The following is a 15,222-nucleotide window of genomic DNA, read 5'->3' on the forward strand; positions in this document are numbered from 1 at the left end:
CAGCGCATTGTGTATTCTGTTGACTCGCTGTAACCGCGACAAACACCCGAAGCACATGACTCGATCTTTGATCACATTCCTAGCGATTCTGACAGAAAGGTAGTTCGTAATCCCGAGGACTCGCGAGTGTGACACGCAGATCTGCCACCGAGGCTTTCGAGAACATGTTTGTTTTTATTTCTCCGTCGTGCAGAAAGGAGTCGAGGCGAGTTCAAAGCGTTCACGCATATGGACACAAATGAATTCATGCTTGTGAGGAGTAGAAGAAAGCGTGCTGCTGGGGGAAAAAAAAAAGGAAAAGACAGAGATGAAAGGCTGCTCGGTGGAATTGAAACCATTCAGGCCTCACATGAAATTAAGCTGAACTGAGAGCTACAAAGACGGTTTTTGCAAATGCAAAGAAGCGTGAGGACGCGCGAGGAAGTGAGACACGGAGAACTTCCCGTCCGCGTCACCGTAACGGCATGAAGAATCCGAAAAACAGCAACGTGATTAAAGGCATTGACATTTCCATTGTTTTCCAGACAGTTATTATTGCATTATGAAAACTTGAATCACCAAATCTGATTGGTCAGAAGGTCTTGATTTGTTCTCTTTCAGCTCTGAGAGTACTTCTGGCTATGATTCAAATCGCAGGTTTCTATTAATGCATTCTTTCTAATATAATTGGTTAATAATACATCAGATGCAGTCCAATTTTTAAAGTAATTTTCTTTTTTATTTATTTATTAATTTACTGTTTTTTAAAAGAAGTCGCTCAGCTTTCGGAGGTAAATTTTTTCGACATTTTAGGACAGAGAACCTTGCGCTATTTATTTATTTTTTCTTCTTACTTTTACAGAGAAAGAGAGAAAAAGATATAATAGAAATTGCCATGGTATCCATCCATCCATCCATTATCTATATTGCTTATATTGTGTAGAGCCGCAGGGGCGTCTGGAGCCCCTCCCAGGGAACGTTCTTGGTATAAGGACCTTTTCACCTGGGCTCATTTCTGAGTAAACTTGACCTCAATGTCTGGTTCATTTTAATCGGTGAGAACATTTGAAAAGTTGGTCTTGAGCAAGGTGTGGCGTACTCGGGCAGAGCTTGCATTAGATATGAAAGCCAATCGTATCTGAACATGGAACTGGACCGATGTTTGGAATGTGAAGTCATAAGCACCATCTGTTTTCTCTGAAAAATTGGTGTGTGTGTGTATTTGTGTGCACGCGTCAATCTCATCCAGCCTCATCAAGTACAACTCGACACACGACTCGATCTTTGATCACGTTCCTAGCGATTCTGACAGAAAGGTACATGAGCACGAGTGCATCAACCTTGTTTTTTTTTTTTTTCTCGAAATATTAATAAAATTAGGTATAGCATAAAGATTAATATCCTGTTCTCTTTTTCTATTTGAAAAGGGGGCAAATGTCCTGGACACGGATCAAATCAATCTTTCCTCGTGTGAAAGCTCCCTAAGAGGAATAATTACAGATTATGATGCTATAGGAAAATAATAAACTTCAGTGTAGAAGGAGTAACTGTGCTTCGCTTTCTGCTTTATCTTAATAACCTGACTTTGATTATTTTTTTTTTTATCATAACATCACATTGCCAAGGTAAAAACCTTACCAAGGTAAAAACAATATGCTGTGTGTAGTGCATGTAGTATTTGGAAATGAATCAAATTCAAGTTGTTATCAGTAACCTGTGCTTCATTACAGCAGCCTGTTGGGGATTATTTCCCGATAACAGGAGCCCTTGTGATGTTTTATTCCTGACATATTTACTGGAAGCGGTAACTTTTACCTCATTGCCAAAAGTAGAAGAAGTGATTTTTGCAGCCAAACCTGTTCATTTTTCAACACTGCAGAACAGTTCTCCGCATCCTGACCCACCCCTCCTGTCTGGTAAGGGCTGGCCTTCAGGAATAGTCAAGGTTTTAATTACGCTCAGAAGCACCGAGGAGATGCAAATTACCCACCTTCATGGCAGCTCCACATTAAAGAAGCTTTGATCCCGGTCATTAGAGGAGGCTGCTTCGGGTCCAGGCCCTGTTTAGGTCTCAGCAGACCTGCGTGCCCTGTTAAGACACACACACACATACACACACAAAAAAAGCCTAATTTCCTCTTAGCCTGCTGCTGCTAACCGCTAACGGCACTATAAAAGATACGGGCAGCCTTCTAATTACCCTTCCTCCTCCTTGACGTCCTTCTGTCTCTGTACGTGGAACTCTCTCTAATTTACCTCCTAATCTTAGTTCGATCCAGCCGAGCACAGACGACACAGCTGCTCCGAGAAAGCCAGCATATGTCATAGCATAAGGAGAAAGATGACTCCTGCGTCTTAACGCTGGCTCACTTTACCTGACAGCTTAACACTCAATTTTAAAGATTAGCAACGTTCTTTATTCCAGCTGGCTGGAAGAACCCGCTTTGTTTTATAAGCGTGATATTTTTCAGGTTTGCATGCCTTCATCTCTGTCCAGGCAGCACGGCCTGGTTTTTCTTATGAAATGTATGAAATTCTGTTTTCTTTGTCAAGATAGAAGAAATTGGAGATGTGAATATTTTTCAACACTCTGCTGTTGTGGCCAGTCGTGTGGCAGTGAGTCATTTTTCACCAAATGAAAGCAAAGATCAGTGAAGAGAGTAACAGCTGTTACGATTGTCACAAAACAAAACTTTTTTTAATTATTAATATTTATATTCAGAATGAGGGCTGGATATGTGTGCAATTATATGTGTAATTATACATTACACTACTTATTTACTTATTTGTTTATTAGCACTACATTTAAAACATAGAAAAACAACATTTATATCCATCATAACCAAAAAAGTATATGACTAAATTCCTATAAATTCATTCCATCTTCCATAAATCTAACTATTTTATATATATATATATATATATATATATATATATATATATACTGTATATATATTTTAATATTAAAAATATATACAGTATATATCTATTAACCGTTTAACTAAAAGATTTAGTTGTGTTTTGCATAACACAATTTATGGCTGTTTATTACTGTTATTTATTTTAACAATAAATAAATAAAAGTCCCTTAAAATTTTATAAATGTCACATTTATATAAACAATTTAAATATATATGTATATATATATATATAAAAGCTAATATTTTTAAACAAAAATAAATAGTAATGTTTTCGAATATGAAAGTGAAAAATAAACATAAACAATATATATCAAAATATAATGTCTGAAGTAACAAAAGCCATGTGTGATTCATTTTTACATTTTTTATAAACAAACAAACAAGTAAATAAAAATAATAAAATATTAGGCTATGTGGGATACATTAGATGCAATAAGTATGCATGTGATAGTAATAACAACAATAATAATAATAATACTTATATTAATAATAATATTAAATATTGTGAAATATTTAGTGCATTAAAATTTACTTTTACAAACCAAATATTTTTCTCATGCCCACCTCCTTGTTGTTCGTCACAGATGGAATTTCGTTCTTTTTTTTTTCCTTTCCTTAAGTGCTTCATGCTCCTGGTATATATGTGCATGCTTGTGTGCATGCTTGTGTGTGTGTGTGTGTGTGTGTGTGTGCGTGTGTGTATGCGTGCGTATGTGTTTACACACCAGTATGAATGGAGAAAGACACCCTTTGCAGCGTAGCACTTTCAAGTTGCTCCCTGTAGGAAAAAATAATACGCGAGCCTTCTAAACACGCTCGTCGGCATGAGGAACGTTTCGGGGCTCCCTCGTCTTTCCCTCAGCTCTAGACCCTCTGTCTCCATCAACCGTCTCTCCACATACACACACACGCTTTTAGTTGATATTTCTAAGGGGTTTGAAGTCTGAAACATCTACACAACGTTTTTATTATCCAAGGGTCTGTCGGGGTCGATTGAGAGTTTTTTTTTCCTAAAGTCAGGTTCTTTTGAAATGTCTAGTCCTATTAAAGCAAGACAAGTCGGCTTGTGTTATCATGATGAAGACCTTTCTTCACTTATCCCGGAGTCTTTATCAGATTAAGGATGTCTGCATGATTTTTACATGGTAAAAAGTGCATGGTAGGCCGTCTTTTTTACGTCTACAGCTGAATGTCTGCGCTGAAAGAAATTTAAATCAACTGTACAATATATATTACAGTGGACCACAGCATGTACAGACCCACAGAGTTCAATTATGCTATGTTCTTAATGGTAATTTGGAAATTGTAAAAAAACTATGTTTCTCAGTTTAGAAAGGCGAAAAAAATGTGTTTTCCGAAAAACTCATTTCAGTTCACTTTCACACAAACAGTGGCTCCTACTGCTGTTCTATACACACGTGCTATGAGTATGAGGGGCGTTCAAGTCAAGTCAATTTCTGGTGAATGAAGACATACAGTAATACCGATTGACATTTGGAGTAGACTTTAAGCATGGCACATTACATCAGGATCTCCACTGGGAGTCATTGTCACATCCCCCGTACAGTCCTGACCTTGCTCCAAGCAATTTCCACATGTTCGGGCCAGTATAGGAGTTCCTTGGAGGCCAGCGTTTCAGACCTGAATCACAGACAGCTGCGAAAACGTTCTACCTTGATGGTGTCGAAGCACTAGTGAAACACTGGGATGAGTGCATTAGTGTGTCAGGCGAGTTTTTTTCTCTCAGAACTGTGTTCTGTTATTCTGCGCAATCAGACGTCCCGCTTTGACTTGAACACCCCTTGTAAATAGACCCTAGAGAATAAAGATTTATTGCCATTATTATGACTAGGATTGCTTTCCATCATTTCAGATTGGAATTGACCGGGTATTTAATCATGACTAAAAGCGATCCAAAATTTCTGATTCTTAAAGAGGCCGGAGTTTCGGACAAACTGAGGATGGACTGTCCAAGAGATACATAGCTAAGAGTTTTCAAATCCCTGTTTGTGCTCTTCAAAGATCTGTTGAGAAAAACAACGCGCTCATTCTTTGCCTAGGTGCGTTTTTGATCTTGAAGGAAAACCACTAAAAGAGAAAGTAAAAGCGTTAATAAGTGAACCTTACCTGCTCAAAGCTGTAACGCATTGTGAAGTGTAATGTCGGGCAAAATGTCAAAACAACAATGAGTATGGTCAGTGTTATAGTTTTAACCAAGTCTGTGCTTTAACTGATTTAAAGCTGGCATGGCTGCGATCCTGCGATAGGAGTATGAAGGAGGATGAAAAAGCTCAAGCAAAGACACAACAACATAAAAAAAGATGTTTTTAAAAATGTAGGACGTACCATCTGAGTACTAAACGTAAGCACTTCAATATGTCTTTGTATAATATTTATACATTTACTGTATTTTAATGCTTGTCTTTATTAAGATCATAAAAATCTATACAAATTGATTGCTTTTTTTTACCTTACTATAGGAGTTGGTGTCAAAGTAAATAAATAAATGAATAAATAAAAAGAATAAATTTCCAAAAAAATAAATAAATAAATAAAACGTATCTTCTATTGCACTATTTGTTTCACTCATTCACAAGTTCCTACAGGCCATGAGCTTAGTTTTTTAACTAAGTGGCAGGTGTGTGTTTTTTTTTTTTTTTTTTCCCGCTTATTTTAGGAACCATTTTTACAATAATTACTTGATTACAGTATATTGCACCAGCACAGGCAACTGATTATTTGTCCAAAAAGAGAGAGTGAATGAAAAGGGAAAGAATGAAGAAGAAGAAAAACAGGGCGTGTAAGAACAGCGAGACAATTACCACGTCCAGCGGTGCAGATCTGTAACTGTAGCATTTCAATGGCTGATAACCATTCTTGTTTTTTTTTTTTTTTTTCAATACTAATGAGGGGTTTGATCTCGCCTCGAGCTAGAGGGCTGTGCTGAATAGAGCTGCTTTTTTAAAAAGCGTTTAGTTCGAACAAATCCTCTGTCTTGGTGTATAACACCTGTTAAAAAGACAAAGAACATGAGGAACTGAGAGATTGTAAAGCTACAAGACCATAACTCAAGTCCCAGAGCTCACGTATGAGCGGTCTTGGGGGCGGGGAGGTTTGGTCCCTACTTACCACCTTCTTGTCTGGTCCCCACTAGGAATGTTTATTTACATATATATTAAAAACCAAATCATTTGTTTTTTCTAAGAAAATTTTTAGCTACCGAGATGAAAGTTACATTTAAATCTGGGAACGGCTTCATATGAATTAGGTAGAAGACTTACTACTCATTGTGTCAGTAGAAGGTCCTCACTTTGCATATGATGTATGTGTGGTGTGTGTTTTTGTATCCAGGGGTGAGCTAGTGAGATAGGTTTTAATTTTAAGGTTGTTCTTATTCACGCATTGCTTCTTCATTTTCTGTAAGCATTGGCATTAGCATCAGGGTCAAGGTGGTTCAGGAGCATATCCCAAAAACACTGGAACGGGAACACACCAAGGTGCAGCTTGGCATAAATACTTTGCTTATCAGTATAGTGTACAAAGGCTGAAGGAAACCGAAGAACCAGGGGGAGAACATGTTGATCTCCACTGAGAAGGTAACCTGAGCTCAGGATCAAACCAGGGACTCTGGAGCTACCTGTGGCATTCACAGTACTAATTATGTCAATGGACAGTCCCTGTACAGTACACACTGTTTGTGTGTGTGTGTGTAGGTGTGTGTGTTTGTTTGTGTGCGTGTGACAGGGTGTGCCAACAGCTCGGTCTGGGGATTATCAGGGACAAAAGTGCAGGACTCACTCTTTAAAAAGCTAAATACACACCCTCGGGACATACACACACAAACACACACACACACACACACACACATACACACACACTCACAGTCTTTAGAGATTGTGTAGATCAACACTCTGAAATCCCTGAAATAACCCCGCTCTGGATGTGTTGCTGTTTTTCTTTCTCTAGCACACTTAATCTGTCTGATCAGATTTTTTTCATTGCTCTCTCTCTCTCTCTCTCTCTCTCTCTCTCTTTTCTTTTTTTTTCCTTTTTAGGAATCAAATAGAGTGTTCAGGACATGCTAGTTTGATATGGACTTGATTAGTTACAGTGGTTATGATTCAAATATTTGATACTCAGCTTGATAATAATGAACTGATATTTTATATGACGACATTTGGACGTTGTGGAATGTTTGTGTATCTGTCTATCGATGTGTTTGATCTTTTTGAAACGATACTCTAAGGAAGGTGACAGTTTCTTAAAGAGAATCATTACTGGTGACGAGACACAAATCCAGCGCTACGAGTCTGAGAGTTAAACGGCAAAATGTGTAACGGAAACATCTTCTATCATTTTTTTAAAAAGTCGACCCTCAGCTGGAAAATTCATTAACGTTTACAGTTTTCTGGGATTTTCAAGGGCCAGAAATATTGGAACGTTATCAGGAACAATGGTCCTACAATCAACAGCGCTCGTTACAGTGAGACGCTCATTGAAGAGCTGAAAAATAAACTTCAGATTAAAACACAGGAGACTGATATTTGAGGGCGTGGTGATCTCGCATAGTGATGCATGTCTGCACACTTCTGTTCACACTGTCGACGCTCTGTTTAGAGATGTGAAAGGATCCTCCATATCGTCACTGAGCAGGTTTCATTAGACTTTCATTAGAGTTTGGTCCCCTGAAAGCAGCCCTACGAGGACCAAGATTCACTCCGGCTCTCGGCTCAGCAAGATTTTGTCGAAAGATTACATACATACATAATAAAAAAAAAAATATGCCGCTCAGGAGGGAAAGGGGCGGAGCAAAGTGATGTCACCATACAGTGATTGGCTGATAGAAATGTTCCAGATGCAAGAAATGGCTGTTGATCCAGAAACAGAAGTGTCCTCCTTAAAGAAATGATGTTCGGCTGGTTACTAACACGTCTGCATCCATCATTATAGACACAACTGGCAGACACATGCTGCACTGGTGTGTGTGTGTGTGTGCGTGTGTGTGTGTGTGTGTGGAGTGTGGCCCTTGGATGGCTGCTTTATTCCCCTAAAATAATTCCAAGCAAGACCAAACTCTTGCTCTCACACACACACACACACACACACACTGCAGTGGATAAATAGAGACATGGAAAAAATCTTGAAGATTATTTTAAAATGGCAGGTTTCTCACCATGTGTGTGTGTCTGTGTGCATGTGTGTGTGTGTACACAAAGATCTGTGTATATCCAAACGTTTGTTTTGAGTGCGTGTGTGTGTGTGTGTGTTTGCATGTCTGTGTATATCCGAAAGTTTGGATAGGTGAATCATGTCTTAGGTTCGTGTGTGTGTGTGTGTGTGTGTTGTGAGGGCGAGACGTACAGTATATGTAGTAGTTTGGATTATCATTTCTAATCTTGGAAATATTGGAATATCATTTCTGTGTGTGTCTGTGTATATGTAAAGGTTGGGATTGGTGAATCATTTCCTAGTTGTGTGTGTGTGTGTGTGTGTGTGTGTGTGTGTGTGTGTGTGTGCGCAGTCGGGGGTTAAACGCAGCTCTCTGGCTTCCTGCTTAGAGTCAAACCAACATGGACGCTGGAGAGAGGAAACAGTACACCAGTGTTTGCCCTCTGCTTGCTCCTTAGCGCTCTTACAATAATACAGCAGCATCAGCCTGATTAGTGTTTCTACAGAGCCTCAAACACACACACACACACCTCTGAGCAGAACTGCTCACTGATGGGTTGTGACCCGCTTCTGCTTCTGGACTTACAAACCATGAGACCACGGGTCTACACATCCGGATGTCAGGGCTTTCAAATAGAACTGCGCTAGCCAGTCGTGTGTGTGTGTGTGTGTGTGTGTGTGTGTGTGTGTGTGTGTGTGTTAGATCTTATATTCATCACATCACAGATCAAATCTAATTAATCGCAAGGTGTTGATTAGTTTCCCATAACAGCGGCTCTGACAGTGGTGCAGCTCCCAATCACAACGCGCTCCTTCTAAGATGTTGTTTCCATAGTAACAGCTCCAGTGTCAGTTTTCTAATACTGTATATGGACAGAGCTTCAGTTTCTCAATTACATGACAAGTTGTGCTTAAGTCTTTCAGGAACTTTTAGACAAATTATTTTTATTTAAATCATTTGCAGCATATTCATAAGCTACTATGATATAACTCAATTTATAATTGCATTGAATTATGCAGAACAATTGTAATGATAATAAAAATTAAAAAAATGAAATAATATTTCTGCAGAGGTTTTATTGGTTTACTTTGGCTGCAGACTGACAGATCTGTCCTTTTTTTTTTTGCTTTGCTTGTTTCAGACAATGCTGAGCCTCCGACCGATCCTCCTCCAGTCCCAGAAGAACCCTGCCTCAGAAGAACCCTGCTGGATCAAGCCACACAGCCATATTGTAAACACACATACAGTCCATACAAACTACACAGATAAAAACTTGGCACCTTGTGTCTGATTTTTTAATGTTTTATTAGCTCTGAATCTGCTGTTCTCATTTTTTTTAAACTAACATTAACAGCTTCAGTGAAACACGGAGCTCTGATTCTCACCTCTGTGCAACGTTTTATCATAAACACAATCACATGGTGCATGAACACTTCATTGCTCCAGGCTTGAGCCTTTTTGTTCCTATTATTATTGTCATTATAATAGTGATAAAGCGTAGGCAATACATAGGGATCACTATCCATCATCTCATATCGGAGTCATTGTCGTTGTCCAGTGAGTTCAGAAGAAGTTTCGCTATAATGCGACTATGATACCTTCAGGTACTGTACAACAAATTAACCAGTCAAGTACTGGCTTGTATTAGTACCATAGACGTGCATTAGCTCACCAATGTGTCTCTTACCTGCCATGTATACAGTATGTGACAAATAGAGATGACTATCCACCATCTCGCACCAGCATCACTGTCGTCTGTCTTCTTCAGTCTTTACTCTAACCACAATTCCGTCAAAGCCATTAATGGGAATTTTACCAAACTATCACACAACCCTTATTAGCAGACATACTCTAGACGTGTACAGTACTAGATATTTAGCTACTTTATTTTTAGAAGGTCAGATGAAATTTCCTTAGAAAACTCATTTTTTTGCTTATATTATGCAATACTATTCTGTAGTTTAACTTAATGAATCTGACTGAACTGGACTGACCTAGACCTAGACTAGACAGGTTATAGGTTATAATAAAATGTATTCATTAGGGATTAACTGAAATGAACCCAAACTTTAAAATGAATTGATCTGGTCTTAATTTAACTGGTTTGGTGTAATGTGACCTGAATTCATTTTAACTAAAAAGGTTGATTAGAGTAAAACTGAATGGGACTAAAATGAGTTTAAGTGATTTGAACTGAATTGATCTTCACTGAACTATATTAGACTGAACTGATTTGAGCTACATTGTATCAACAGTAAAGCCACGCTTCACCCAGCCCATGAAGATGCGCAGACGTTTCCGAGAGCAACCCGTAGGCAGCTCGATGAGGCTAAACTGTGTGGCCACGGGTAACCCTCCGCCATGCATCACCTGGTGGAAGGACCAGGAGCAGCTTCCTACTCCCACCCGGGCCAAACGCCCACAATGGACCCTTATGCTAAAGAACCTGAAGGCACAAGACAGTGCTCGCTACACCTGCCGTGTCTTTAACAGTGCTGGACACATTAACGCCACCTACACAGTGGAGGTCATTGGTAAGTTTGTGTGTGTTAATGATTTCATACAATGTGAAATGTCCTGATCAAATTTACTTCATGATCTGTACAATTATATCACCTCCAGTATACTCTATGCGCTCTTCAACTCATTGACATAAACATGATGAAAATGTTAACCAAATTGACGGTTTTGTTCTGATGAACACAAGTTCTGTGCCAGATCTGATTCTTACGTATTTTTAGAGCGGACAAACTCCAAACCCATGCTGACTGGAAACCACCCTCTGAACACCACAGTGGAGCTTGGAGGCACAGCCTTGTTCCAGTGTAAAGTGCACAGTGATGTGAAGCCCGTGATCCAGTGGCTGAAACTGCTTGAGCCGGGTATGGAGCGGCGCTACAACACCACCCTGCAGATTGGGGGTCAGTACTACATGGTGTTGCGCACCAAGGAGGCTTGGCCACGGCCTGATGGCTCATACCTCAACAAACTGGCCATTGTCAAAGCCAGAGACGAGGATGCTGGCATGTACATCTGCCTCGGAGCAAACTCTATGGGCTACAACCTCCGCAGTGCCTACCTCACTGTTCTCTCAGGTGTGTTTAAATGACTTTTTAAAATGGTTTTTCCCGCTCAATGATAAATTGTAATTTTTTTCAACAAGAAATGTGTATTTTATGTATGCAGATACCCAGGTGGAGAAACCAGTCCCTCCAGCACATCTAAGTTCTGGTCTTCCATGGCCTCTGATCATCGGCATCCCCGCTGCAGCTCTGCTCATGGTTGGCACGATTGTGTTGTGGTTGTGCCATAGTCGCCTCCGTCACGGACCCCTACACCCTCGCTCTGCACCCTACCGAGAGCGCCACGGCCCTGATAAAGATCCGAACATCCCCAGCAGTGGCAGCTCTGACTTTCCCACTCATAGACTTATGGGAATGGGATCCCCAGGCTTTGGTGGGCCTACAAAGACTTATTCCAATGTTTATATGGACATGCACACCCACACCCATACCCACACACACTCGCATGCTCATATGGAGGGGAAAGTGCACCAGCATTTCCACTACCAGCGCTAACAGGCTATGCTGTGCCTAAAATTTTAAGCTGTTAAAGCTAATGCTGCTAGCCTGCTTTATATGGACAGTGGGTCTTCTGTTTCGGTCAGGAAGCTGGATCTGAACTGCATTACCCTTGAGCACTGACGGGAATGTTAAAGGAAACAAAAAGCCAGCCAAACATGGAGCAGTGTTCATACTCTAAATGTTCTGGTGGGCCGCATTTACCTTGAAAACTCTCAGGGCAGTGTTTGTGTTTTAATGGACCCAAATCAGATTATTTTGTATTTAAGAAAACAGAACTAAAAATCATTGCACGTCTGAAATTAAATAAGGTACTAGAGACCAAATGCAAAGCCAACACATTGACTAAACTGACCGTAGCCCACCTGTGGAATCTCTTACAACCCTTCTCCTTCTCCTGGTCATCAGTAGAAACATCCACCACAAATTAGTTGCTGTTCAGACATTATTTAGGGGGTGGTTCATTCTCAGCAGTGAGACTGACTTGGTAGTTTAGGTAGTTCTGGTATAAGTGTAGCAGTTTTTTTTAGCATTTAAAACCCCTAATATTACAACTGGGTGAAAACCAGTCCACCAAACAAAACCCTGTAGTGAACTGCATTATGTGCTCAGAAACTGATGAAGTACAGTTGAACAGTACTGCCTTAGAAAATTCAGGATCCTTATATGTTTTCCAGTGGTTCTTCTGGTGGAACCATTAAAGGTTCAATGAAGAATATCTGAGAAGATTTTTATTCATCCAGGTGAGGTACTTTGGAAGTTGAGTCGCGTCAACTGGACTTCTTTCTTGTCCAGTTGAAACGTGTCACTAGTCATCTAAGTAGTGCTAAGGTTTCGGACGAATTGAAAGAAATCCACTTCATGTGACCCAGCTTCAAGATTTCCATGTAGAACCATAAAGCAATGTGACTTACCATAAGCATTGTTCTGTTTTCCTAACACAATGTTTTTAAATCCTGGGAAGAATCCAGGAAGAACCCTTAAAGAACCATTGAATCAATTGCATACATATAGCATGTGGTACAAATTTCAAATGACTTTTTTTTATGGAATGTGTTAGCTTGTGGTATTTGGTACAATCTAGCAAAAGGGCTTCTTAAAGGGTTTTAAAAAGGTTTGTTGGGTAATGGAGTCCTTCCTGAATGGTCCTATTAAATCCCTGATCTGATAGAGAACATTTATGGCTTGAGACTTAGTACACTATTAGAGAAAGAGTTCCTTAATGGTCTATTTCATCATTAAGAGTTCTTAGCCACCAGGAATTCAACACAGTGTACATAGTGAAATACAAGGTGGTATCAAAAGGTTTCGAGAGTAGTTTTGCAATAGATGGCAGCACAAGTCTGCACACACAGTAACAAGGACCTTCATAAGTCAGTGTGCTAAAAGACACTGTTCTGTGTACATCAGGAGCTGTGCAAATAGGGCTATTCTGACAAAGTACATTACGAAGTCTGCTATTTCGTCATAAAATTCTGCCACAGAAACATTTAGGCATTTGGCAGATGCTCTTATCCAGAGCAACATACATTTTTTTATCTCATTACACATCTGGGCAGTTGAGGGGCTTGCTCAAGGGCCCAACAGTGGCAACTTGGTGGTTGTGGGGTTTGAACCTGGGATCTTTTGAACCATAGTCCAATGCCTTAACCACTGAGCTACCCCTTAGCTCCATCAAAGAAACATTTGACATGATTCGACAAATTTACAGCGATGCTACAGTGAGTGTTTTGAGGTGTTCTGAGTGGCAGACGCGCTTGCTTCGAGAGCAGAAGTGATCAGGAAGGCCTTCAACTCCCAGAAGTCCCAATGTCCCAATGTCGAAACTATTCAGCAACCTGTTCATGATGATCGTCTGAGAACAATCCACATTATGGCTGCCATCGTCTCTACAGTATGTTATGTCATACAGAATAGTCCAGGCAATCCTCACATGTGATTTGAACACCAGTTCTTTTCCAGGCTGCTAACCTATGAGCAGAAAAAATATTGCATCAAAGTGACAGTGCAAGAGCCCATAATCTTCCTGGCCAAAAATGGTGAAGCAGGTCCGCAGCTCGACCAATGGATGCCCATCATCTTTTTCAACGTTCACGGCATCGAGAATGTGTCCCCAGGGGCCAGAGCATCAATAGCAAATTCTACTACCAGGTTGTAAAGTGTCTAAGTAAGGACATACAGTACGGCAAAAAAAAACATCTTGAAACTTTTTGATCGCCTCTCGTGTAAGTAACCAGCAGTAGAATGTGACCCATGTAGCCATGTTCAGTGTGACAGCTGACCTTGGAATGAACCCATGCTCAGAGGTCCTTTCCACTAAGTGAGGTGTAGCAATGAGATGACTAATGCATCGTTGGCCAAAAATGGCGAAACAGGACCGCAGCTCAACCAATGCATCCAGTATACAATAAGAATATGCAGCACAGTGTTGGAATATGCAAACCTGATAAGGATTAGCAGTTCTTCTTACAGTGTTCAATTTTATTTCAATAAGAGCATATCAGTAACTCATACTGTGGATATTTTGCAATTTACTGTTATTATATTCCTTCTTTTAAATGTGATTCCTTTGTGAAGACTGAATAGCTGGGTAAAGAAGCAGAAAACCAAATGAGGGCTTTTTTTAAGTGTCTTCTTTTTACATTTGTTTTTGTTTTGTTTTATTTGTTATTATGTATTCATCTAATTATATGCAGTATTAATATTGTTTATCCTGTCCAGAATATGCAAAAATCAGAGAACAATCTAAAAGCCATACCATGCATTTACTTGCAATATTTACAAAGTTAGTTTTGTATCTGGGGACATGGTGGCGAAGTGGTTAGCACTGTGTCCTCTCAACTAAAGGGTCGATGGTTCGGTTACTGCCTCGGGTCTATGTGCATTTAGTTTGTGTGTTCTCTCCATGCTTGCCGTGTTTTTATCCCACAGTCCGAAAGTGTGTTTACTGGGGTTTCAAAATTGCCCATAGTGTGAGTATGTGTGTGTGTGTGTGTGTGTGCCCTGTGATGAATTGGCACCCTGTCCAGGGCGTACCCCACCCAAGTACACTGAGACCAGGCTTCTCACGACCCTGTCCCTGATAAGCTGTATAAAGATTAAGTGAGAGAGAGTTTTATATCTAAGACATTAAAATAAATAAATAAATAAATGTACTGTTTTTCACAATATTGCGGTGAGATAATCGTCTTTATGTATTATTTTATTGAGATAAACTCTTTAGCCTTCTTTGCTCTATAAAGCTCCCTTTACAGAATACAAATATTGTAAATAGTGCTACATGGACACTGCGATTTCACTGTGGTGCTGATGTAAGCATATTTGAAATAGTATTTTTATAATAAACAAACAATGTTGATCTGTGTATTGTGTTTGTTGTTATTCTTTCGAAATAAAAATAAAAAATGCAAGTGAGATGAAGTTTTTTGCCTTTAAAATACTACAAAGAAATTCCAAAAAGAAACTTTTATGCTTATATATTTTCTTTTTAGTTATTTATCATTTCAGATTAATTTATGGTTACTTAATAACCAAAAATCTTTAATGATCAGAATTCGTATAAGTGAATGTT

At 39.5% G+C, this 15,222-nt stretch overlaps 1 protein-coding gene across 2 annotated transcripts in view; it reads left to right on the forward strand.

The window, feature by feature from the left end:
* The window catches only part of fgfrl1b (fibroblast growth factor receptor like 1b), a 41,418-nt gene extending 26,403 nt beyond the window's left edge, over positions 1-15,015 (forward strand). For both annotated transcript variants that reach the window (XM_053506642.1, XM_053506643.1), the window contains exons 4-7: positions 9,212-9,301; positions 10,326-10,604; positions 10,812-11,165; positions 11,257-15,015. In XM_053506642.1, the coding sequence (XP_053362617.1) occupies positions 9,212-9,301; positions 10,326-10,604; positions 10,812-11,165; positions 11,257-11,648 (1,115 nt within the window). In that variant the 3' untranslated portion in view covers positions 11,649-15,015. The remainder of the gene's footprint in view (positions 1-9,211; positions 9,302-10,325; positions 10,605-10,811; positions 11,166-11,256) is intronic.
* The last annotated feature ends 207 nt before the right edge of the window (positions 15,016-15,222 follow it).

This window comes from Clarias gariepinus, chromosome 10 (assembly GCF_024256425.1).
Source record: "Clarias gariepinus isolate MV-2021 ecotype Netherlands chromosome 10, CGAR_prim_01v2, whole genome shotgun sequence".
NCBI lineage: Eukaryota > Metazoa > Chordata > Actinopteri > Siluriformes > Clariidae > Clarias > Clarias gariepinus.